Source organism: Tachyglossus aculeatus, chromosome 4, assembly GCF_015852505.1.
Source record: "Tachyglossus aculeatus isolate mTacAcu1 chromosome 4, mTacAcu1.pri, whole genome shotgun sequence".
Classification (NCBI taxonomy): Eukaryota; Metazoa; Chordata; class Mammalia; order Monotremata; family Tachyglossidae; genus Tachyglossus; species Tachyglossus aculeatus.
The window spans coordinates 3,068,825-3,096,188 of NC_052069.1; the positions used below are offsets into that span (position 1 = coordinate 3,068,825).

Consider the following 27,364-nt stretch of genomic DNA (forward strand, 5'->3'; position numbering starts at 1 on the left):
CCAAAGCCCGTACTCTTTCCACTGAGCCACGAAATTGTAATTATTATTATAGTACTTCGCCTCAGTTACCTCATCTGTAAAATGGGGATGATTACTGTGAGCCCTGCATGGGACAACCTGATCACCTTGTAACCTCCCCAGCGCTTAGAACAGTGCTGTGCACATAGTAAGCGCTTAATAAATGCCATTATTATTATTATTATTATTATTATTATTATTATTACTTGTTAAGCACTTATTATGTGCCAAGCACTGTTCTAAGCGCTGGGGTAGATAGAAGTTAATCAGGTTGGACCCAATCTCTGCCCCACATGGGGCTCACACTCTTAATCCCCTTCCCGTTGTTGGGTAGGGACCGTCTCTGTATGTTGCCAACTCGTACTTCCCAAGCGCTTAGTATAGTGTTCTGCACACAGTAAGCGCTCAATAAATACGATTGAATGCATGTTTTACAGATGAGGTCACTGAGGCACAGAGAAGTGGCCAAGGTCGCACAGAAGACGTGTCGGAGTCAGAATTAGAACCCATGACCTTCCGACTCCCACACTTGTGCTCTATCCACTGCACGGTCCTGCCTCACAGCCCATATGTATATATATGTGATTTGCTTGTGTATATCATTCATCCATTCAGTTTTATTTATTGAGCGCTTACTGTGTGCAGAGCACTGTACTAAACGCTTGGGAAGTACAAGTCGGCAACATACAGAGACGGTTCCTAACCAACAACGGGCTCACAGTCTAGAAGGGGGAGACAGACAGCAAAACAAAGCAAGTAGATGAGTGTCAGTACCATCACAATAAATAGAATTATAGGCGTGTACACATCACTAATAAAATAAATAATAATATAATAACATATTATATTATATTATTATGACATAATAAAAATATATGTTGCCAACTTGTACTTCCCAAGCGCTTAGTACAGTGCTCTGCACACAGTAAGCGCTCAATGAATACGATTGATTGGTTGATTGATAAAATAAAGTAATAAATAATGCCAGTCTCCCCCTCTAGGCCATGAGCTCCTTGTGGACAGGGAATGTGTCTTCCAACTCTCCTGTATTGTTCTCATCCAAATACTTGGTACAATCTTCTGCACACATTAAGTCCTCAATTAACAGCACTGGTTGATGTGGCAAATCAATGAAGCAGCAAGTCAGTGGACAAATGCAACTAATTTATCGACATTTTTGACAATTTCCCGTCCCACATTCCAAGAATAGACTCGTTTTATTAGGGTGAATATTCGGAGAACTTCATTCATTCAGTCGTACTTATTGAGCTCTTACTGTGTGCAGAGCACTGTATTAAGCGCTTGGGAAGTACAAGTTGGCAACTTATAGAGACGGTCGCTACCCAACAATGGTCTCACAGTCTAGAAGGGGGAGACAGACAACAAAACAAACCATGTGGACGGGTGTCAAGTCGTCAGAACAAATAGAAATAAAGCTAGGTGCACATCATTATATTCTAATTATTTTATCGCAGTTTGGACAAAAAAACAACAACATTCATTTTTCTTTTTTTAAAAAACCCATCCATTTTTCTTTTCTTAAGTCTGAAACCTACAGGTTATCAGTTTCCGAAAAAGAGAAATCTTCCAAACACTGCTGCGTTCACCTTCCCGATGGGTCGTCGAGTACAATGGCGGTCAAAGCCGGATTCTCCATCAAAGAAATCTTATCCGGGCTCTGTGAGAAGCATGGCATCAACGTGGCTGCAGTAGACCTCTTTTTAGTCGGAGGAGACAAGGTACCGCTCAAAGGAGACCCGACCAACTTCTTTACGAGGGCGGCGGAGCCGACGTTCAACCGAGCCTAAGCCCTCCAAACATCCTTACCCATTTTGTCATTTCTCATTACTGTTCAAGTCTTTAACAACGTATTTTCAAGTAGCCTAGAAAACACACGTTATCTCCCCCAGAGTGAATAGGCCGCTGTTAGGCTTTGGCACCAAGCGTGAGGGCCACTTTCTCTTTTGGTGAGCTATTTTTGACACGGCTCTTTTGTTCCGTGCAGCTGTGAGCCGCCCATTTCCCCGGTGATCGGCTGCGTTTAGCGGCCAGATGCTCGTCCCCGACTTTAATGTGTGTTTTCTTTTTGTTCCTTTGTGTTCTGAAGCCCCTTGTTCTCCACCAAGACAGTAGCATCTTGGAGTCTCGGGATCTTCGCTTAGAGAAACGCACTTTGTTTCGGTAAGAGGCAAAAAAGGCAAAATAAAAACCTCTGATCAACTCTCCTTTACCCACCTTATTCATGCACCCACCTTCCGGAATAATAATAATAATGATGGTATTGTACTTGTACCTATCTATTCTATTTATTTTATTTTGTTAGTATGTTTGGTTTTGTTCTCTGTCTCCCCCTTCTAGACTGTGAGCCCACTGTTGCGTAGGAACTGTCTCTATATGTTGCCAGCTTGTACTTCCCAAGCGCTTAGTACAGTGCGCTGCACACAGTAAGCGCTCAATAAATACGATTGATTGATTTGTTAAGTGCTTACTATGTGCTGAATCTCCTCATAATTATGAAAAAAAGGTACTTTTTTATAATGGCATTTATTAAGTGCTTACTATGTGCAAAGCACTGTTCCAAGCGCTGGGGAGGTTACAAGGTGATCAGGTTGTCCCACGGGGGGCTCACAGTCTTCATCCCCATTTTACAGATGAGATAACAGAGGCCCAGAGATGTTAAGTGATTTGCCCACAGTCACACAGCTGACAAGTGGCGGAGCCGGGATTTGAACCCATGATCTCTGACTCCAAAGCCCTGGCTCTTTCCAGTGAGCCACGCTGTTTCTGTGGATGAATGTGCAAAGGATTCTACTATTATGATTCCTTTTTGGGATTTCATTTTTTTCAATGCGGATTTCTACTTTTTCTACTTGCCCTGTTTAACTTGCCGTGTATCTCTTTACAGGTTGGATCTTGTTCCAATTAATAGATCGGTAGGACTAAAAGCCAAGCCCACCAAGCCCGTCACAGAAGTTCTGCGACCTGTGGTTGCAAAATATGGTTTAAATCTCAGTGACCTTGTAGTGCGACTAGTAAGTATTTTGGGACACGGCCCTGTGATTTCAGTGGAGCCGCTAAAAAAAAAAATGTCAATTCTCCCCACTTGGGGAACGGTTGTGTTTTGCCATATATCTTTTGTTCTCTGCCTCTTTGAGCTTGGTTTTGGGTCCAGGGTGAAATAATTCATTCATTTATTCAATAGTATTTATTGAGCGTGCAGAGCACTGTACTAAGCACTCGGAAAATACAGTTTTTCAACATATAGAGACGGTCCCTCCCCAATAGCGGGCTCACAGTCTAGAAGGGGGAGGCAGACAGCAGAACAAAACAAGTAGACAGGCGTCAATACCATCAAAACAAATAGATTTTTAGCTAAATACACATCATTAATAAAATAAATAGAGTAAATAAACGTGTGCAAATATACACAAGTGCTGTGGGGAGGGGAAGGGGGTTGGGCAGAGGGAGGGAGTTGGGGTGATGGGGAGGGGAGGAGGAGCAGAGGCTAAGGAGGAGCTCAGTCTGGGAAGGCTTCCCGGAGGATGTGAGCTCTCAGTGAATGATTTTGAGTGATTGCATTTTCACCTAGAATGGACTAAATAAGAGTTGATTAAACCAGAGATTAAAGGAGAGATACACAGTTGCAACCAATACCATTAAAACAAAAATTAAAAATAATGTGTCTATTGTATTCTCCCAAGCGCTTAGTACAGTGCTCTGCACACCGTAAGTGCTTAATAAATACCATTGAAAGAATATTATGATTATTAGCATACTTGTTAAACTTAGCTTGCTAAGTGCCAGGCACTGTGCTAAGCGCTGGGATAGATAAAAATAATCAGATTGGTCACAGTCTCTCTGTCCCATATGGGGGTCACAATCTAAGTAGGAGGGAGTAGGATTTAATCCGTGTTTTATAGATGAAGAACTTGAGGCTCAGAGACACGAAGTCACGTCGTACGTGGTGGAGCCGGGATGAGTGCCCAATTTCTCCGACTCCTAGTCCCACTAGGCCACCAAGTCCAAAGCTTTCCTCGTTCTCTTGCCCCTCAGGCTCTGGGGATGGGGTGATTTGGAGGTGATTATGGAGAGGGCAGGGGCCTTGACTGCACCGTAAGAAATCGGATAAGAGCCGACAGAACTTTGAAGACCTGAAAAACCCAGCTCTCCGGTCTTCAGACTGGCACACGTATGTGGTAGTTGTGTCAGTGGTTGGAAAACAGAAATCCTTGGATTTTGTTTAATAATTTCGGTGTTCGTTAAGCGCTTGGTGTGTGCCAGGCACTGTATGAAGCGCTGAGATGGGTACAAGCAAATCGGGTTGGACACAGTCCCTGCCTCACGTGGGGCTCACAGTCTCAATCCCCATTTTACAGATGAGGGAACTGAGGCCCAGAGAATGCTAATAAGAATAATTACGGTATTTGGTAAGCGCTTACCATGTGCCAGGCACTGTCCTATGGCGATACAAGCAAATTGGGTTGGACACAGTCCCTGTCCCACATGGGGCACACAGTCTCAATCCCCGTTTTACAGATGAGGGCACTGAGGCCCAGAGAAGTGAAGTGACTTGCCCAGGGTCACACAGCAGACGAGTGGCAGAGCCGTGTTTAGAACCCATGACCAGGCCCCTGATGCCCACTAGACCATGCTGCTTTTGTGTCGGGAATGGGTAAAATGCAGTCTGGGGACCACCTTGCTGTTTTGAAAGCCAGATGGCAACAGTTTGAACCCTAAACCACGCTTTGATTTGACTCTAGAGTGGAGAGAAGGAACCGCTAGATCTCGGAGTACCAATATCGAATTTGGATGGGCAGCGGGTCATCTTAGATGAAAAGGATTCTTCCAGAGGAAAAAGTAAGCTCCCTTCACACACATCCATATTCTCGCGTCTTCAGCAAAAAGCGTACGTTATCCACCTACCCCGTGAACGTCTCAAGGATGGGAAAGTGTTCCTTAGACATTGGCTTCCGTTCCAATGGGACTCATTCTATCGATGGTATTTATCGGGGCCCATTCTCGTTGTTCCCAGGCAAAGGACGGTCTTCCACTTTCCCTCCCTTGTGGAGAAAGAACATTAAAGACGTTTCCCGGGATAAAATTGGGTGTTGTTTAACCTACACCTCACGGGGCTGCATAGGAGCCCGTGTCCATGTATTCGTTTCTCAAAACCATATTTAAAAAGGACGGGAATAGCTGTGGCTATTTTCGAATGTCTTTAATTTAGGGAATGTTCTGGCCTAGTTCGGTAAATCCTGCCACCCTATTTCCGCTTTCCAGCCCGAAATCCCATCTGTTGACGGGATCACTTACCAAGGAAGGGGTTTTCAGCAGTCAGATAGATAAAGAAGCGGGAGAAACTTCCCTAGCAAATTTAAGGTCTGTCCTAGTCATTATATGTGGAATTGAATATGTATTATTGCCTTTCTCTTCCAAAGTGTCTGTAAAGTTTATGCCAAAAAGACGGACTCTTCTGCTTTTCTCACGCTCGTCGGCTGAGCAGCATTTTCCTCAGTCCAAAGACGAAGGGCGGGGGGGGATTTCTTTGGAATCTCTGATAACTATTACTTTTTGAGGTAAACTGCAGATTTACGGGGAAAACCAGTTATAACACTTGAAGATTAGCTTCCTGTTGTCAGACTCCTCCGCCGAGGATCGGTCTCTTTTTCCGTGGCCGAGTTAAGGGTAATCGCAAGTGCGTCGGTGACTTGGCCCTATCCCAGAACGTTGAAGCTGTTGTGTTATGTTTAGCCTTCACAGACAAGCAGAAAGGTGCTTCAGCCAAACAGAATATAGCTGGAATTTCCAGTTCCAGAAATCTCTCATCCACGGTAATTTTCCCTACCCCTTTTGTCCCGTCCGCCCCTTCTGTCTTCATCCCAAATCCTGATTAAGTCGGAGGTCCAAGATTCCTTGCCCGGCTCTGGGCCAGGACTACCGAATATTGCTCTGTCTTCTTAGCTTACTAACAGTCGGTGTCTCTCCCAGGGAGTGGTCATTTTTCCGCTTCACCAATTCCACGAATTGGGTGACCACAAATTTACCGTATTGAATTCTATTCCCCTCCTCCCCCCGTTTTTCTCCCACTTCCCTTCTCTGTCCCGTTACCCTCCCACCCCCCAACAGCTTAGCCATTATTTCCGGGAAAATGGTCTAACACTCAAATCATAACATTTTCATTCTTCTAATAGAGGGTTTGCCGGTCTTTGCCAACTCTCCTGTGTGATTGGAATCCATATGTTTTCTGTGTCTATTTTGTGGCATTCCTCTTTTTTTCTTGCATTTTATAGAGATTTTGTCTACAGTAAAAATGATTTTCTATATCGTCAAAATGATTTTTTCCTATGTTGTCGATGAAATTGCTTTACGATGTCTGTTTTTGCTTAAAAGTTAAGTATTTATTGTGGTGTATCCTAATTTTTAAGTAGCACTCTGCCTTTCCTTCTAATACAGGGAGAGGAGAGAACACTAGGAAAGTCTAATTCTATTAAAATAAAAGGAGAAAATGGAAAAAATGCTAGGGAACCCCGGCTATCAAAGAGAGAAGAATCTATTGCAAAGATTGGGAAAAAAAAATATCAGAAAATTAATTTGGATGAAGCAGAGGGTAGGTGAACTTTTTGAAACTTCCACATTTTTTTAGTCTGTGCAATGACAGTTTTCCGATGGAATCAATTAAATCATTCCACTTTCTGTATCCATTTTGGTTATTGAAATGCTAGGAGAGACAGGGCGGCCTAGTGGAAAGAACTTGGGCCTGGGAATCAGAGGACCTGAGTTCTAATCCTGGCTCCGCCACTTTTCTGCTGTGTGACCTTGGGCAAGCCCCTTCATTTCTCTGGGTCTCAGTTCCCTCATCTGTAAAATGGGCATTAAAACTGTGAGACCCACGTAGCACATGGACTGGGCCCAAACCTGATTATCTTGTACCCACCCCAGTACTTAGTACAGTGCCTGGCATGTATAAGCACCTAAAAATACCATTTAAAAAAAAGTACATTGGAGGTGTGCTTCTGTAGATGACCGGAAGAACGCACAGATGTGGTGAACGCAGAGTATTGGTGCATCTTCATACTCTAGCTTTTTAAAACAGAATTTTTCCAGTCCAGGACATAACTGCCTAACATAAACCCTCTAGTCTGGATTGTGGCTAAAGGAAAGTTATTGTTGATTTCCGAAGGATGGCTGGATGGTGTTTTAGGAGAGAAACAGGATCCTCCTCAAGTGTGACATGTTATTAGATGAAATGTAGCAAGAAAGGGCCCAGAGTGGGATAGTTTGCTGTATTTCAAACTTTTTTTCTCACCCTAGAAGTAGTGAAAAAATACAATTATTTATTCATTCATTCAGTCGTATTTATTGAGCGTTTACTGTGTGCAGAGCACTGTACTAAGAGCTTGGGAAGTACAAGTCGGCAACATAGAGAGACGGTCCCTAGCCAACAATGGGCTCACAGTCTAGAAGGGGGAGACAGACAACAAAAACAAAACAGAAAACCAGTACACGACTTAATTTTCAATTTCATCGTGAGTAGACTAGCAATCTAAAAATCCACTTCTTTATTAAGGAATCTGCTGCTTTATAAAGGAATGTTTCGCTTTTCAATTCAGTCTGAGCTGTCATTTCCTGACTCTTTGGAGAAGATGCAAAGCCCGTTAGCGTACCTCTTCAGCAAGTTCTACTGGCTAGGTGACGAGTTTCCTAGCTCAAAGTCTATGGTTGTTTGCTGGCTCCGAGTTTATTCTTTTCAAAAACCAAAGGAGCCTCTGTTGAAATGTCAGTGAAGCGTGGAATATTTTTTATTTCGATACGCAATCATTAGAGGTGGTTTCATTTCTGCCCTATCTCAGATTTCAATCAATCAATCAATCAATCGTATTTATTGAGCACTTACTGTGTGCAGAGCACTGTACTAAGATTTGAATGTAGAGCCCTTTTCGGTAAGAGAGGAAGAATCCTTGGAGAGTTAGTCTGGTGGGGAAGATGCTTTTTGGAACCACCGGGTCAACCTTATTTATTCACTCATTCATTCAGTCAGTCAGTCGTGTTTATTGAGCGCTTACTGTGTGCACAGCACTGTACTAACTGTTTGGGAGAGTACAGTGCAGTAATAAACAGACCTATTCCCTGTGCACAATGAGCTTATCATCATCATCATCATCAATCGTATTTATTGAGCACTTACTATGTGCAGAGCACTGTACTAAGCGCTTGGGAAGTACAAATTGGCAACATATAGAGACAGTCCCTACCCAACAGTGGGCTCACAGTCTAAAAGGATGGTGAGCCTAATTTTAAGGGTTCTTAGGCCACTTGGTGAGCAGAAAGGAAATCTGGGAGATGTCAGCCTTTCCTCTCGAGTTTAAAGCAACTCATTCCCGAAGGGGAGGGATTCCGTTGGCCTGAAAATGGGCATTCCTCCCATCTGGTCATGGTATAATAATAATAATGGTATTTGTTAAGCGCTTACTATGTGCAAAGCACTGTTCTAAGCACTGGGGGAATACAAGGTGATCAGGTTGTCCCATGTGGGGCTCACAATCTTAATCCCCATTTATCATCATCAGTGCTATTTATTGAGAGCTTAATATGTTCAGAGGACTGTACTTGGGAGAGGAGAATAGAACAGGGTTGGCAGACGTGTTCCCTGCCCACAGCGAGCTGACAGCCTAGAGGGGGAGACAGACATTAATAGAAATAAACAATTTAGAATACTTAATTTAAAGATAGGTACAGAAGTGCTCTGGGTTTGAGGGTGAGGCGAATATCAAATGCCCAAACCTCACAGATCCGAGCCCATAGGTGACGCAGACGGAAGAGGGAGCGGGGGAAAAGAGGGATTAATTGGGGAAGGCCTCTTGGAGGAGATGTGACCTTAATTTAGACCCTGGAGGGGAGAGAAAACTGACTCAGGTTAGACCACCTCGTCTCCCCACGTGCTTCCCCTAGCCCTGGAACTTGGATAAATAACCTTTTGAATCAAGGTTATTTGTGATTTGCAGGGAAAATGGTGGGGCGTACCCCACATGATGGTAATAACAGTACTTGTTACACACTTACTATGTGGCAAGCACTGTTCATTCATTCATTCATTTATTCAGTTGTATTTATTGAGCACTTACTCTGTGCAGAGCACTGTACTAAGCTCTTGGAAACTACAATTCAGCAATTAAGAGAGGCAATCCCTGCCTACACAGGGCTTACAGTCTAGAAGGGGGAAGACAGACATAAAACAAGTAAACAGGCATCAATATAAATAAATAAAATTATAGATACGTACACATCAAAACAAGTATGCAGGCATCAGTATAACTAAATAGAATTATACATATATACATAAATGCATAAGTGTTGTGTGGTGGGGGGGAAGAGCAAAGGGAGTGAGTTGAGGATGCAGATGGGACGGGGAGCTGAGGAATGGGGGGTTTAGTCTGGGAAGACCTCTTGAAGGAGGTGAGCCTTCAGTAGGGCTTTGAAGGGGGGGAAGAGGGATCTTTTGGCGGATTTGAGGAGGGAAAGCATTCCAGGACAGAGGTAGGACGTGGGCCAGGGGTTGATGGTGGGACGGGCGAGATCGAGGCACAGTGAGAAGGTTAGCTCCAGAAGAGTGGAGTGTGCAGCCTGGGCTTTCTGGAGAATACCGGGATGCCAAACCGGGAGCACTGGGTTTAGGCCGGATGCCACTTGTCCGGTTCTGCCACTGTTCTAAGCGCTGGGGTAGATATATGTTAATCAAGGCAGATCTGGTCCCTGTCCCACCTGGAAATCACAGCCTAAGTAGGAGGGAGACCAGCTACTGAGTCCCCATTTTACAGATGAGGAAACCTGAGGCCCAGAGAAATGAAGTGGCTTGCCCAAGGTCAAACAGCAGTCAAGTGGAGGAGGCGGGATTAGAACCCAGGTCCTTTGACTCCTAGGCTCGCGCTCTTTCCACTAGGCCATGTCGCCTCGTTTGACGTAATTTCTCACGGGTTGGTACCCCAAGACCTCAGTCTGAAAACTTAGCTTAGTATCCCCTGTTGCCCCATATTGGCAAATTTTTTAGGCCCCAGAACAATCATTTATTTCTACAATTATGTCCTATCCATTTTCAACCACAGGCCATTAGGGTTTTGCTTCCAAAAAGAGACCCCTTAGTGGGAAGTAAAAATACTCTTTGCCTAGATATAGAATTGAGGTTCCAAGGTTTTAGATTCTATTCCCGTCATGGCTGTGAACGTTTCTTTGGAACCTCAAGTGAATTTGCCTCTCTCCCCTATTTTCCCGGGGATGCTACTTGAATGTAAAAGTCTAGTTAGGCGGGGAAAACATTTCTCATGAGCAGAGCGCTCTTAAAATCAGTTTAGAACTAAACTATAGTAATTCTGTTCACCTGGGAAAAATTCAGAAAGTGTGTCGGGGAGTCTTTTTGAGAGATGATTTCATCACCTCACCCTAATCAGATGGGGCCCATTCCTAGCTTATGCGTTCAAGGAATGAAAGATGGGAGTGTAAAAATTCCAAGCCATGACCCTAACCAAAATCTTCATTGTATTGTACTCTCCCAAGCGCTTGATACAATGCTCTGCACATAGTAAGCGCTCAATCAATACTATTGATCGGTAAATTTAGAGAGATGACTGGGGAATCCACGGGGATGCCCACACGGATGTCTCTAATGAGTCAAATCCGTCGAAATGGGCCTTGAATTTGTAACTTCAGTGCAAAGCAAAAAGCCATCCATTATCCCAGGATTTCAAGAGCTAGGTTTAACTCTAACAGTGCAGCGTTGCCGAAGTCCTGAAAAGTTGGTATTGAAATCCTGCTTGCATTAATAATTAGCGCCTTTTGATTGAATAGTGCCGTTGTCTTAGTAACACACCGCGTAGCTTCAGAGTTGCAAGGCAATCGGTTAGTCGGTCATATTTATTGAGGGCTTACCGTGTGCAGAGCACTGGACTAAATGCTTGGGGAGAGTGCAGTTTAAACTTGTACTTCCCAAGCGCTTAATACAGTGCTCTGCACACAGTAAGTGCTCAATAAATACGATTGAATGAATGAACATCACCATCATCATCAATCGTATTTATTGAGCGCTTACTGTGTGCAGAGCACTGTACTAAGTGCTTGGGAAGTACAAGTTGGCAACATATAGAGACAGTCCCTACCCAATAGTGGGCTCACAGTCTCACAGTCTAAAGGGCTCACAGTCTAAAATAATGGGCTCACAGTCTGAACAGAGTCGGTAGACCCATTCCCTGCCCACCGCAAGCTCACAATCGGTATCCGCACGTCTCGTCGAGGCGCAATGGCAAGAACCATCTAAAAGAGCTTTTCCCGCGTTGCGTTTCCTCCCGATAGAATTTTTCGAGCTCATATCCAAAGCTCAGAGCAACCGGGCCGACGACCAGCGTGGGCTGCTGAGGAAAGAAGACCTCGTTCTGCCCGATTTCCTCCGCTTACCGCCCGAGCCGGCCTCCTCCACCCCAGCGGCCCCGAAGGGTCTCGGCAGAGGAGCCGGGAAGGGCGGCGGCAAGATGAAGACGGTCCAGCCTAACGGGAAGGCCGACCCGGCCCAGGGATGCGGCGAGAATTCGACGAAGAACGCCGGGCGGTCGGAGGGCCAACCCAGGCCCGGCCCGGCCGCCCTCCACGCTGCCCGTCCGAAGCCGGCGGGCCTCCCCTCCGTCGCCCCGCTGTCTCCGATCCCCCACGCCCTGGAGGGGCCCTCCCGGGTTTGGAGAAGGCAGTCCAGGGAACTCCCGCCGGAAGGCATACAGACTATCGACGACGAAAACGTCGCCGACTTGACTCTCGTGGGCGAGGGCGACATCAACAGCCCCAACAGCACTTTACTGCCGCCGCCTCCGACGCCGCCGACCGACGCCGGGAAACTCGCTCAAGCCAACTACTCGCCCCCGACTCCTCTGACAGATAAACAGGGAAAGTCTGCGGCGTATCAGAGGTCCAATTCAGGTATTTCTAGATTTTAATTTGCGTTTTGCCCTCTCCTTTAGCGATCACCCTCCCCTTGGGTCGCCGGCATCCCAAGCCCGTCATTCAATAAAAAATCCAAGTTAACCTCTCTGCACGATGCATATTTATTTGAATGAGGTATTTCACCGTAGCCTTCTTTCCTCCCGAAACTTGCTTTCCGGTGGGTTCTTTTCTTTTTGAAAGCACGTTATCGTCACAACCGGGGAGGGCTGGCAGAGTGAGAAATGAGCCGGCCAAGGCCGCTTATTGCACGAACCAACCCTGGTCTTTCTGTCTCACGGAGCTATCTTTGAAAGAGCGATTCTCCGTAACTCTGAAAGCCACCACCCGTGGCAAGACCGGCTTTCTTATTCCAGGAATTCAGAGCCTATTGGATTTCCCTCTTCCCGCTAGTAGCTCCCTTCATCGTCTTTAGAGCAGTGGTTCACAAACGTACCTCACATTTCCTCCGGCGTGTCGATTTTAGTGACCTCAGGATTTTGCTTTGCGGAAAAATTGGAACCTGATATGTGAAAGCGCGGCCCAAGTGGCGCGATTTCCCTCATCAGTCGAACAGAACCACTGATTGAGTGATTGGGGAAGTCACGCCATTTCGGATAAGAAGCATCCATGTCCAGAAGAAAGGCCGTCCAGTTTTCCATGCACGCAGGAAGCAGAGGGGAGGGTTTTGGAGGGATTTTTTTGGAAAGAAAACTTCGTTAAGGAGCTGGAGCCAATGTCAGTCAGCATGGCTTAGTGGCTGGAGCCCGAGCCTGGGAGTAAGAACGTCATGGGTTCTAATCCCGGCTCCACCACTTGTCTGCTGTGTGACCACGGGCAAGTCACTTCCCTTCTCCGTGCCTCAGTTCCTTCATCAGTAAAATAATGATAATAATAATAATGATGGTATTTGTTAAGCGCTTCCTACGTGCCCAACACTGTTCGAAGCCCTGGGGTAGATACAAGATAATCAGGTTGTCCCACTTGGGGCTCACCGTTTTAATCCCCATTTTACAGCTGAGGTAACTGAGGTACGGAAAAGTGACTTGTGACTTGCCCAAAGTCACACAGGTGCCAAGTGACGGAGCCGGGATTAGAACCCACGACCTCTGACTCCCAAGCCTGGGCTCTTTCCACTAAGCCACTCTGCTTCTAATGGGGATTAAGACTGCGCGCCCCACACGGGACAGGGACTGCGTCCAACCCGATTTGCTCGGATCCATCGCACACTTAATACGTGCCTGGCCCATTGTCAGCGCTTAACAACTGCCACAGTTAGTATTATTATCATTAACAAAAGCCTGGTATTACTGCTTTTCCACAGATTGCTCTTAGCCGGTTGGAGTGGGCAGCACCCCAGGGTTTCTCGATAAAAATGAGGCTCATCGTCTGTCCGCCTTTCCGAATGACCATTTCTGAGCGCTCGGCATCCAGCGGTGGAGCTTTTTAGGGAGAAGTGGCGGGAAGCAGTCGAGATGCTCGTCTTGGGGGAACGAGCTAGTTCCCTTGCGTGAAACCGTCCCACTTCTCAGGCCGCTCTCTTCCCCGTTTTGCCTTTCCCCCTCCTTCTTCCAGCTCACCCCCGCCCCCGGCGATGAACCCCTGCCAAAAGAGAAGCAGCGGGCTTTGGAGTCGGAGGTCATGGGTTCAAATCCTGACTCTGCCCGTTGTCAGCTGTGTGACTTTGGGCAAGTCGCTTAACTTCTCTGGGCCTCAGTTCCCTCATCTGTAAAATGGGGATTAAGACTGTGAGCCCCCCGTGGGACAAACCTGATCACCTTGTAACCTCCCCAGCGCTTAAAACAGTGCTTTGCACATAGTAAGCGCTTAATAAATGCCATCATTATTATTATTAGTTGATGGAGGCTGTCGCCCAGGACATACCTTGAGCGTTTCAAATGCCTCTGTTTGAATGTAATTCTTGAGCGAAAAGCGTTTCTAGGAAATACGTTCACCGATACCAGTTCCCCCCAACCAATGGTGCCGCAATTCATTCAGTCGTATTTATTGAGCGCTTACTGTGTGCAGAGCACTGTACTGAGCGCCTGATGGGATTGATAGGACCACCTTTCCTCTGATGCAGGGTAGCCTCCTCCCCTGTGGTCTTTCAACCAGCCTGGCTCCCCGTTTCTTCTTCCTTACTGTCGGTGACGTGCAAAGACCGTATGGTTTGTTCCTTACGGATAGACAGCGGTGCTCCTGGGGCCCCGGGGAGAGGACGGGAGTTTTGGGCCCTTGGCCGGCCGCCCCCTCGGCCCCGCGTCTCTCCGAAACGCGTCCCAGGACAACTGGCCGGACCGGCGAGGGATCCCTTCCGGGCCTAAGAGTGCTTCCCGGTCCGCAAATTTTCAACAGACTCTGGTCCTCCGGTTCCCTGAGCTAGGAAGACTCAAGAAGCGGCGTGGACTAGTGGCTAGAGCCCGGGCCTGGGAATCGGAAGGATCTAGGTTCTAATTCCGGCTCCCTCACTTGTCGGCCGTGTGACCTCGGGCGAGTCCCTTCACTTCCCTGGGCCTCAGTCTACCTCATCTGTAAAATGGGGATGGAGACTATGAGCCCCACGTGGGACAGGGACTGTGTCCAACCCGATTTGATTGTATCCACCCCTGTGCTTAGAACAGTGCCTGGCACATAGTAGCGCTTAACACATACCACAGTTATTATTATTATCGTTATCATTATTATTAACACTTGAAGGGTTTTTTTTTGTATATGTGTATATAACGTCTCTGCGGGTCTCTTTTGGAAACTCTGGTGTAAAAGATGAGCTCTGCTTTACACCCTTTGAAAGGGGAGTCGTTCTGAGACTTAAATGATGGATTTTCCTTTTCGAATGCATGCATGACATTTCTGTATGTTCCCCCAACTGTATCTTTCACTTTTCTGGCCTCCTCCTGTTCCTCCGTAGAGATCTTTCTCTGGCATTTCAATGTATTCTGAAGCTATGTTCTGTTGGGAAGTAATAAACTCTAGACTGACTTGGTTTTAAATCTATCTTCTTATTTTTTTCTATCCCGAAACACTCTCTTTCGAAACCTGTAGCGCTAAATGGACTGAGTGGAAGCAGAAAAGACGCTCAAAGAGGATTAACTTTGCTTAACGTGATATCTCAATCGCTCTCTTTAAATTTAGAAGGGCATCGATTGAAACATAACCCAGATGCAGTAGATGCAGACTAATCCATTTAACTGAGTTACTTGTAACCTCCCCAGTGCTTAGAACAGTGCTTTGCACATAGTAAGTGCTTAATAAATGCCGTTATTATTATTATTATTACTACATGAAAATGTAGCCGCAGTATAGGATGGGAGTTCTCTGTGGATCAGTCATTCCATGGTGTTTATTCAGGCTTACTGTGTGCTGAGCATAGTACTAAGCGCTTGGGAGAAGCAGCGTGGTGAGAGTAGCGTATAAAGCACCGGCCTGGGAATTAGAAGGATTTGATTTCTGATCCCGGCCCTGCCACTTGACCTTGGGTAAGTCATTTTACTTCTCGGTACCTCAGTTACCTCATCTGTCAAATGGGGATTAAGACTGTGAGCCCCACGTGGGACAGGGACTGTGTCCGACCTGCTCTGCTCGTATACAGCCCAGCGCTTAGAATAGTCCCTGGCACATAGTAAGCGCTTAACAAATGCCACAACTGTTATAATTATTATTATTAGCAATGCTGTCAGATTCTGCCAGGGGCAAATGGATATTCTGGGGCTGCGTGATTGTTAACTTGCCGTCCTGGATGTTGATGTAAGTTCTCAATGAAATTGAGCTTTGTTTGTAACACTTCATTCGTTCCATCATGTTTATTGAGCGCTTACTATGTGCAGAGCACTGTAGTAAGCGCTTAGGGTAATGCTTTCACCACCTCCTCCCTATGTCAGATTTGAGACCAGTAACTTCGTGAAGTCTACAGGTAAAAATACTAATCGTATTTGATTGTCAACTCTACCATAATTATAATAATAAGGGGATCAGCATGGCCTAGTAGATAGAGCTCAACTCTGGGAGCCAGGAGGACCTGGGTTCTAATCCCAGCTCTGCCACTTGCCTGCTGTGTGTCCTCGGGCAAGTCAATTCACTTCTCTGTGGCTCAGTGGAAAGAGAGACAAAGGTCATGGGTTCAAACCCCGGCTCCGCCAATTGTCAGCTGTGTGACTTTGGGCAAGTCACTTCACTTCTCTGTGCCTCTGTTATCTCATCTGTAAAATTGGGATTAAGACTGTGAGCCCCCCGAGGGACAACCTGATCACCTTGTAAGCTCCCCAGCGCTTAGAACAGTGCTTTGCACATAGTAAGTGCTTAACAAATGCCTATTATCATTATTATTCTCGGTGCCTGAGTTTCCTCATCTGTAAAATGGGGATTAAGACTCAGCCCCATGAGGGGCAGGGACTGTGTTCAACCTGCTTAGCTTGTCTCTACCCCAGTGTGCAGTAAAGTGCCTGGCACATAGTAGGTGCTTAATAAATACCATAAGAAAGGCTGAGCCCCTTCCCTCCTCTCCCCCTCGTCCCCCTCTCCATCCCCCCCATCTTACCTCCTTCCCTTGTCCCGGCTCCGCCAACTGTCAGCTGTGTGACTTTGGGCAAGTCACTTAACTTCTCTGTGCCTCAGTTCCCTCATCTGTAAAATGGGGATGAAGACTGTGAGCCCCCCGTGGGACAACCTGATCATCTTGTACCCCTCCCAGCGCTTAGAACAGTGCTTTGCACATAGTAAGCGCTTAATAAATGCCATTATCATTATCATATGTATATATGTTTGTACATATTTATTACTCTATTTATTTATTTATTTTACTTGTACATATCTATTCTATTTATTTTATTTTGTTAGTATGTTTGGTTTTGGTCTCCCCTTTTAGACTGTGAGCCCACTGTTGGGTAGGGACCGTCTCTATATGTTGCCAACCTGTACTTCCCTAGTGCTTAGTACAGTGCTTTGCACACAGTAAGCGCTCAATAAATACGATTGATTGAATTGATTGGTATATGTTAAGCACTTACTGTGTGTCAATCACTGTGGATACATGGTAGTCCAGCTGGATGCAGTCCTGGTTCCATCTGGGGCTTACAGTCCAGTGATCTAACTGTTGGATTGCCACTCTCTCACTCCAATGCAGCCCACACACTTCATTCCTCTAAATGCCAGCCTTCTCGCTGTACCTCCAACATGTCTTTCTCGCCGCCAACCTCTCGCCCCCATCCTGCCTCCAGCCTGAAACTCCATTCCCTCCTCAAATCCCCCAGACAATGACTCTCCTTGTCTTCAAAGCCTTACCAAAGGCCCATCTCCTCCAAGAGGCCTTCCCTGACTCAGCCCCTCCTTTCCTCTTCTCTCACTCCATTCATCCCCCCTTCCAGCCCCGCACCACTTATGTCCAGATCATTGATTTATTTCCATTCTTCATTCATTCAATCGTATTTATTGAGCGCTTACTGGGTGCAGAGTGTCTGTCTAGGCCAGCCTTCTCTCTGTACCTCCAACTTGTCCATCTCGCCGCCAACCTCTCGCCCCCATCCTGCCTCCGGCCTGAATCTCCATTCCCTCCTCAAATCCCCCAGACAATGACTCTCCCCATCTTCAAAGCCTTACCAAAAGCCCATCTCCTCCAAGAGGCCTTCCCTGACTCAGCCTCTCCTTTCCTCTTCTCTCACTCCCTTCATTCATCCCCCCTTCCGGCCCCGCACCACTTATGTCCAGATCTGTCATTGATTTATTTCTAGTCTTCATTCATTCAATCGTATTTATTGAGCGCTTACTGTGTGCAGAGTGTCTGTCTCCCCCTCTAGACTGTAAACTCATTGTGGGCGGGGTTATGTTTGTTTATTGTTATGTTGTACTCTCCCAAACGCTCAGTATCATCATCATCATCAATCGTATTTATTGAGCGCTTACTGTGTGCAGAGTGTCTGTCTCCCCCTCTAGACTGTAAGCTCGTTGTGGGCGGGGATTATGTTTGTTTATTGTTATGTTGTACTCTCCCAAATGCTCAGTATCATCATCATCATCAATCGTATTTATTGAGCGCTAATTGGGTGCAGAGTGTCTATCTCTCCCTCTAGACTGTAAACTCGTTATGGGCGGGGATTATGTTTTTTTATTGTTGTGTTGTACTCTCCCAAATGCTCAGTATCATCATCATCATCAATCGTATTTATTGAGCGCTTACTGTGTGCAGAGTGTCTGTCTCCCCCTCCAGACTGTAAACTCATGGTGGGCGGGGATTATGTTTGTTTATTGTTATGTTGTACTCTCCAAAATGCTCAGTATCATCATCATCATCAATCATATTTATTGAGCACTTACTGTGTGCAGAGTGTCTATCTCTCCCTCTAGACTGTAAACTCGTTGTGGGCGGGGATTATGTTTGTTTATTGTTATGTTGTACTCTCCCAAATGCTCAGTATCATCATCATCATCAATCGTATTTATTGAGTGCTTACTGTGTGCAGAGTGTCTATTTCTCCCTCTAGACTGTAAACTCTTTGTGGGCGGGGATTATGTTTTTTTATTGCTATATTGTACTCTCCCAAACGCTCAGTATCATCATCATCATCAATCGTTTTCATTGAGCGCTTACTATGTGCAGAGCACTGTACTAAGCGCTTGGGAAGTACAAGTTGGCAACACATAGAGACAGTCCCTACCCAACAGTGGGCTCACAGTCTAAAAGGGGGAGACCGAGAACAAAACCAAACATACTACCAAAATAAAATAAATAGAATAGATATGTACAAGTAAAATAAATAAATAAATAGAGTAATAAATATGTACAAACATATATACATATATACAGGTGCTGTGGGGAAGGGGAGGAGGTAAGTTGGGGGGGATGGAGTGCTCTGCAGTACAGTGCTCTGCACACAGTAAGCGCTCAGTAAACACGATTGACTGATGAAACTTCATTTCTCCTCCTCTCCCCCCTCAGCTCTTGTCTGAGAAGCAGCGTGGCTCGGTGGAAAGAGGCCGGGTTTTGGAGTCATAGGTCATGGGTTCAAATCCTGGCTCCGCCAATTGTCAGCTATGTGACTTTGGGCAAGTCACTTAACTTCTCTGCGCCTCGGTTCCCTCATCTGTAAAATGGGGATTAAGACTGTGAGCCCCCCACATGGGACAACCAGATCACCTTGTAACCTCCCCAGTGCTTAGAACAGTGCTTTGCACATAGTAAGCGCTTAACAAATGCCATTATTATTATTATTATTATTATTATTAGAACAGTGCTTTGCCCATAGTAAGCACTTAGTAAATGCCATTATTATTATTATTGTCTCTTTCCTTTTTACCTCCTCTTCCTCCCTCCAACTCCTCTGCACTCACCCCCCCCCCCCCCCCCCTTGGCTATTTTACTACCTTTTAACATCTGAAGGTGAGCAAGACTGAAATGGAAATTGAAATCCATCATCTCTGTAGCTTCAAGCAAGCCTTTAAAAGGAGGAAAAGTGTGAAAACAAAAATAAAATTTGAGAACCGAGGAAAGGAGAAGCAAGCCTTTAAGGGGAGGGAAAGGGTAGGAGCAAAAATAAAAGCTGAGAACCTTTAAAAGTAGCATTTTCAATTTCTTTTTCTGCTCACATTTTTCTAAATCATGTTTTCAAATCCTAAATGTCTGCCCTTTCTGGGCTCCGTCTACCTTCTGTCTGCCAGATTAATTTACTGTTGGTAGGTGAAACACCGAGAGGGGTGGATCATGAAAGGACCGGCGAAGTAAAAGCATTTTTGGCTTTCCTTGACCATTTTTCTTCTCTCTCATTCCTGTAGCTGCAAAAGTGCCCCTTCAACCCCAAACGCTCTGACTTTTTTGACAATGCAGTGGCTCGGGGAAAATCTCGCTAAAGAATTATGTGGCCCAAGCAGTTGCCACTGTTGTCGACTCTATTTGTAGTAACACCAACATCGGTATTTAGTGAGCGCCCCTTGGGTGCCGGGCACTGTCCTAGGCGCTTGAAAAGTACAAAACAAGAAAGGGACACTTGCCCTGCTCACAGAGAACTCACACTTTTGCAGCAGTCACACGGAATATTCTCAGACTCTCACTCGTTCCTTTCACTAAAATTAATCTTTTACTATCGTGGGCCTGACAGTAAAAGAACAATCCTATTTCATTCAATTGTATTTATAATAATAATAATAATGATGGCATTTATTAAGCGCTTACTACGTGCAAAGCACTGTTCTAAGCACTGGGAAAGTTACAAGGAGATCAGGTTGCCTCATGGTGGGGGCTCACAGTCTTAATCCCCATTTTACAGCCTAGGTAACTGAGGCACAGAGAAGTGAAGTGACTTGCCCAAAGTCACACAGCTGACGATCGAGGAGCAGCGTGGCTCAGTGGAAAGAGCATGGGCTTTGGAGTCAGAGGTCTTGGATTCAAATCCCGGCTTTGCCAATTGTCAGCTGTGTGACTTTGGGCAAGTCACTTCACTTCTCTGTGCCTCAGTTCCCTCAGCTGTAAAATGGGGATTAAGATTGTGAGCCCCCTGTGGGAAAACCTGATCACCTTGTAACCTCTCCAATCAATCAGTCAATCGTATTTATTGAGCGCTTACTGTGTGCAGAGCACTGTACTAAGCGCTTGGGAAGTACAAGTTGGCAACATGTAGAGACAGTCCCTACCCAACAGTGCTTTGCACATAGTAAGCGCTTAATAAATGCTATCATTAATTGGCAGAACCGGGATTCGAACCCATGACCCCTGACTCCAAAGCCCGTGCTCTTTCCACTGAGCCACGCTGCTTCTCTATTTATTTATGTATTTATTGAGCGCTTACTGGGTGCAAAGCACTGTAAAGCTGTCTCAGTTTCCAGGGGCAGGAGGAGTAAAACCCAGTGGAGAGTGTGTGAGCTTGTTGTGGGCAGGAAATGTGTCTATTATATTGTTGTTTTGTACTCTCCCAAGTGCTCAGAACAGTGCTCTGCACTGTCTCTATATGTTGTCTATATGTTATATAGGGACTGTCTCTATATGTTGCCAACTTGTACTTCCCAAGTGCTTAGTACAGTGCTCTGCACACAGTAAGTGCTCAATAAATGCGATTGATTGATTGATTGATTGATTGTTGGGAGATGATGATGATGGTTGCATCCTTTTTATGACATTCGACAGGGCGTATCGCTCCAAGGCCGCAGTCTGGAAACCGGGACCCAAAGTGGCGACCTTAAGGATGTGTTAATTTTAGGGAAATGTCGATGATGCTCCAGGAAAGGAGAGAGGATCCTACTGGTTTTCACCACTTGAATAATCGTGAAGACTCTGGGAATTCTGGGAGCAGGATATAATAATAATAATAATAATGACGACATTTATTAAGCGCTTACTATGTGCAGAGCACTGTTCTAAGCGCTGGGGAGGATACAAGGTGATCAGGTTGACCCACAGGGGGGCTCACAGTCTTAATCCCCATTTTACAGATGAGGGAACTGAGGCACCGAAGTCATTGCTCTGTCAACGTCCTGGGCAAATCATCAATCATCAATCGTATTTATTGAGCGCTTACTGTGTGCAAAGCACTGGACTAAGCGCTTGGGAAGTACAAGTAGGCAACATATAGAGACAGTCCCGACCCAACAGTGGGCTCACAGTCTAAAAGGGGGAGGCAGAGAACAAAACCAAACATACCAACAAAATAAAATAAATAGAATAGATATGTACAAGTAAAATAAATGAATAAATAGAGTAATAAATATTTACAAACATATATACATATATACAGGTGTATATATACAGGCAAATGCAGAGAGACTCTCTGTCTCCTGTTTCCCCCCCAAAATAATAATAATTTGAAGAAGAGAAGGCAACGTGGCCTAGTGAATAGAGCCCAGACCTTGGAGTCAGAAGGACCTGGGTTCTAATCCTAGCTCTGCCACGTGTCTGCTTTGTACCTTGGACAAGTCACTTCACTTCTTTGTGCCTCACTTAGCTCATCTGTAAAATGGGGATTAAGACCGTGAGCCCCAAGTGGGACAACCTGATCACCTTGCATCTACCCCAGTGCTTAGAACAGTGCTTGGCACATAGTAAGCACTTAACAAATACCATCATATTGTTATTCTCTGTGTCTCAGTTACCGCATCTGCAAAGTGGGGATTAAAACTTTGAGCCCCACATGGGACAGGGAGTGTGTCCGTCCTGATAAACTTGTATTTACCGCAGTGCTTAGTACAGTGTCTGGCACAGAAAAACAAACAAAAAATAGGAGACATTTAGCCAGATCCTACCTTGTTCATCATTCATTCATTCATTCATTCAATCATATTAATTGAGCGCTTACTGTGTGCAGAGCACTGTACTAAGCGCTTGGGAAGTACAAGTTGGCAACACATAGAGACGGTCCCTACCCAACAGTGGGCTCACAATCGTATTTATTGAGCGCTTACTGTGTGCAGAGCACTGTACTAAGCGCTTGGGAAGTACAAATCGGCAACATTGTTCATTTGGCATATGAATATTGATGTTGGCTTGTGAGAGAAGGGCATCTTCTTCCTTCTCTCAACAGGTAAGTGGGATGAGAGTCTAGAAAAAGAAAAAGTCAGAGGTTGAAGAAGCAGCGTGGCTCAGTGGAAAGAGCCCGGGCATTGGAGTCAGAGGTCATGGGTTCAAATCTTGGTTCCACCAATTGTCAGCTGTGTGACTTTGGGCAAGTCACTTAACTTCTCTGGGCCTCAGTTACCTCATCAGGAAAATGGGGATTGAGACGGTGAGCCCCCTGTGGGACAACTTGATCACCTTGTAACCTCCCCAGCGCTTAGAACAGTGCTTTGCACATAGTAAGTGCTTAATAAATGCCATTATTATTATTATTATTATTATTATTATTATTATTATTCTCTATGCCTCAGTTACCTCATCTGTAAAATGGGGATGAAGACTGTGAGCCCCCCGTGGGACAACCTGATCACCTTGTAACCTCCCCAGCGCTTAGAGCAGTGCTTTGCACATAGTAAGTGCCTAATAAATGCCATTATTATTATTATTATTATTATTTTCTGTGCCTCAGTTACCTCATCTGTGAAATGGGGATTAAGACTGTGAGCCCCCCGTGGGATAACCTGATCACTTTGTAACCTCCCCAGCGCTTAGAACAGTGCTTTGCACATAGTAAGTGCTTAATAAATGCTATTATTATTATTATTATTATTACTATTCTCTGTGCCTCAGTTACCTCAACCTTAAAATGGGGAGTAAGACTGTGAGCCCCACGTGGGACAACCTGATCACCTTGTAACCTCCGCAGCGCTTAGAACAGTCCTTTGCACATAATAAGCGCTTAATAAATGCCATTATTATTATTATTATTATTATTATTACCATTCCAACTGAGAATTGCCATGGCCTAATGCAAAGATCTCGGGCCCGGGAATCAGAAGACCTGAGTTCTAAACCCGGCTCTGCCATGTGTCTGCTGTGTGACCTTGGGCAAGTCCCATCACTTCTCTGAGCCTCTGTTACCTCATCTGTAAAATGGGGATTAAAGCTGTGCGCCCCATGGACTGTGTCCAACCTAATATTCACTCATTCATTCAGTCGTATTTATTGAGCGCTTACTGTGTGCAGAGCACTGGACTAAGAGCTTAGGAAGTCCAAGTTGGCAACATCTAGAGACGGTCCCTACCCAACAGGGGGCTCACAGTCTAGAAGGGGGAGACAGACAACAAAACAAAACATATTAACAAAATAAAATAAATAGAATAAATATGTACAAATGATATGACAGGCAGCATGGCTCAGTGGAAAAAACCCGGGCTTGGGAGTCAGAGGTCATGGGTTCTTATTCCGGCTCCTCCACTTATCAGCTGTGTGACTTTGGTCAAGTCACTTCACTTCTCTGTGCCTCAGTGACCTCATCTGTCAAATGGGGATGAAGACTGTGAGCCCCACGTGGGACAACCTGGTTATCTTGTATCTACCCCAGTGCTTAGAATAGTGGTTGGCACATAGTAAGTGCTTAACAAATACCATCATTATCATTATTAATATTATTACCGTTCCTCTATCTCAGCACTTAGTACAGTGCCTGGCATACGGTAAGCGCTTAACAAATACCATAAACAAAAACAAAAAAGCCTCATTTTGATTTCAGTGTCACCTTGGCTGCCCTCATTTCTCATGATTTGCCCTGTGAATTTGAAGCCTCTTGTTGGCAGGGACCGTTTCTTTTGGATTCTGTTGCACTCAGCGTGGCTCAGTGGAAAGAGCCCGGGCTTTGGAGTCAGAGTTCATGGGTTCAAATCCCGGCTCCGCCGATTGCCAGCTGTGTGACTTTGGGCAAGTCACTTAACTTCTCTGGGCCTCAGTTCCCTCATCTGTAAAATGGGGATTAAGACTGTGAGCCCCCCGTAGGGCAACCTGATCACCTTGTAACCTCCCCAGCGCTTAGAACAGTGCTTTGCACATAGTAAGCACTTAATAAATGCCATTATTATTTTTATTATTATTATTATTACTCTCCTGAGTGGTTAGCACAGTGCTTTGTATCCAATCGAGAAGCAGCATGGCTTAGTGGATTGACCCCTCACCTGGGAGGGAGGTCATGGGTCCTTATCCCTGCTCTGCCACTTGTTTGCTGCATGACATTGGGCAAGTCACTTCACTTCTCTGGGCCTCAGTCACCTCATCTGTCAAATGGGGATTGAGACTGTGAGCCCCATATGGGACAGGGACTAAGTCCAACTCAATTCGCTTGTATCCACCCCAGTGCTTAGTACAGTGCCTGTTACAAAGTAAGTGCTTAACAAATACCATCATCATTATCATTAAGTACCATAATTATTATTGATATTAATGATTCTGTGGTATTTCCGGTGACAATGCATGGATGCGAAAGCTGGACAGTGAAAAAACAGGATAGAAAGAACATCGATTCTTTTGAAATGTGGTGTTGGAGAAGGCTTTTGTGAATACCATGGACTGCCCAAAAGACAGACAAGTGGATTTTAGAGCAAATTAAACCCAAGTGATCTTTGAAAGGCCAAATGACTCGACATAGATGAGCATATTTGTACATATCTATTCTATTTATTTTATTTTGTTAGTGTGTTTGGTTTTGTTCTCTGTCTCCCCCTTTTAGACTGTGAGCCCACTGTTGGGTAGGAACTGTCTCTATATGTTGCCAATTTGTACTTCCCAAGCGCTTAGTACAGTGCTCTGCACATAGTAAGTGCTCAATAAATACGATTGATGATGATGATATTTGGACACTTAATCAGGAAGACTAATTCTCTGGAGCGGATGTGCTATGGAGAGTCCAGGGAAAAGGTGGAAGAGGCAGATGGGCAGCTAGATGGGTAGAGACCAGAACAACTATAACAGAAGAGCCATTAGAAATGTTACGGATGATAGCAGAGGACAGGATGTTCCGGAGAAAGTCTATCCATGGAGTCGCTATCAATCGGAAACGGCTCGATGACACAATAATAATAATAAATACCTTTACCGTGTATGAGCAAAAATAGGGCTAGCCCACCAAATGTCAAACATCTTAATCACACCTCTGCTCCCTGCAAACTATTAGGCTATCCCGTGATGTAGATAATAAATGTTTCCCGTTGCCCCTGGATCTGGTCGCCTTCAGTTTGTCCCCATGAGTCTGGGAAGCCAGGGATGGAACCGATTTGGAAGTCAGCGAAGCCAGCCACGTTCAATTCTCTCTCGTCCACTCCCATCCCCATCAGGCAAACACAAAACTTCTTCCAATGCCGTCGAGTCATTCATTCATTCATTCATTCGGTCATATTTGCTGAGCGCTTACTGATTGCAGAGCACTGTACTAAGTTCTTATAAAGTATAATACAGCAATAGAGACAATCCCTGCCCACGCCAGGCTTGCATTCATTCATTCTTTCATTAAATCGTATTTATTGAGCACTTACTGTGTGCAGAGCACTGTACTAAGCGCTTGGGAAGTACAAGTTGGCAACATATAGAGACGGTCCCAACCCAACAGTGGGCTCACAGTCATGAAGGGGGGAGACAGAGAACAAAACAAAACATATTAACAAAATAAAATAAATATATTCAAATGCAGTCTAGAAGGTGGGGGGGAACAGACATCAAACAAGTAAACAGGCATCAATATAAATAAATAGAATTATATATACCTACATATGTAAGTGCTGTCAGGGGTGGGGAGATGGCAGGGAAGAGCAAAGGGAGCAAGTCAAAGTGACACGGAAGGGAGGGAAATTGTTACTGGTCACTCTAAAAACTGAAACCAGTTGGCCAGAGTGTTCTAATCAATCAGTCAATCAACAAGGGACAAGGATTCTGCCCAACTTGATTATCTGGTAATAATAATAATAATCATAAAGATGGCATTTGATAAGTGCTTACTATGTGCCAAGCACTGTTCTAACCAGTGGGGTAGATACAGAGTCATCAGGTTGTCCCAGGTGGACCAGTCTTCATCCCCATTTTACAGATGAGGTAACTGAGGCCCAGAGAAGTTAAGTGACTTGCCCAAAGTCACACAGCTGACAAGTGGCGGAGCGGGGATTAGAAGCCACGACCTCTGACTCCCAAGCCCGGCCTCTTTCCACTAAGCCACGTATCTACCCCAGTGCAATGCTTGGCACATAGAGTGCTTGTGATCATCATCATCATCAATCGTATTTATTGAGCGCTTACTATGTGCAGAGCACTGTACTAAGCGCTTGGGAAGTACAAATTGGCAAATTGTCAAATTTGTCAAATGACAAATTGTGATACTACTACTATTACCATTATTAGTGTAAGGATCAATTACTTCATGCAGGATCTTGGTCATGAAGTCTTCGCCTGCCATTAGAGTTGGTAGTTGGTAGAGTTGATAGAGAAGCAGTGTGGCTCAGTGGAAAAGAGCCCGGGCTTTGGAGTCAGAGGTCATGGGTTCAAATCCTGGCTCTGCCAATTGTCAGCTGTGTGACTTTGGGCAAGTCACTTAACTTCTCTGGGCCTCAGTTCCCTCACCTGTAAAATGGGGATGAAGACTGTGAGCCCCGCATGGGACAACCTGATCACCTTGTATCCTCCCCAGTGCCTAGAACAGTGCTTTGCACATAGTAAGCGCTTAATAAATGCCATTATTATTAGATATGCTCCCTGCTAACAGTGAGCCTACAGTCCCCCCTTCTAGACTGGGAGCCCTTGGTGGGCAGGGTTTGTCTCTATTTGTTGCTGAATTGTACTTCCCAAGCACTTAGTACAGTGCTCTGCACACAGTAAGCGCTCAGTAAATACGACTGAATGAATGCATGAAGAGAGGACAGTTCTTTGAATCTCAGACGAGCATCATTGTAAATGTGCAGGCTTCCCCAGAAGTTTCTGGGTTGAATAAAGATTAATAATAATAATAATAATAGTATTTGTTAATCACTTACTATGTGTCAAGCACTGTTCTAAGCGCTGGGGGAGATA

At 45.2% G+C, this 27,364-nt stretch overlaps 1 protein-coding gene across 1 annotated transcript in view; it reads left to right on the forward strand.

The window, feature by feature from the left end:
* RGS12 (regulator of G protein signaling 12) overlaps nucleotides 1-27,364 on the forward strand; it is a 294,613-nt gene that overhangs the window by 230,178 nt on the left and 37,071 nt on the right. Inside the window, 7 exon segments of the mRNA XM_038745771.1 lie at nucleotides 1,563-1,757; nucleotides 2,126-2,199; nucleotides 2,924-3,050; nucleotides 4,779-4,875; nucleotides 5,770-5,849; nucleotides 6,472-6,625; nucleotides 11,359-11,973. Coding sequence (XP_038601699.1) covers nucleotides 1,563-1,757; nucleotides 2,126-2,199; nucleotides 2,924-3,050; nucleotides 4,779-4,875; nucleotides 5,770-5,849; nucleotides 6,472-6,625; nucleotides 11,359-11,973 — 1,342 coding nt within the window.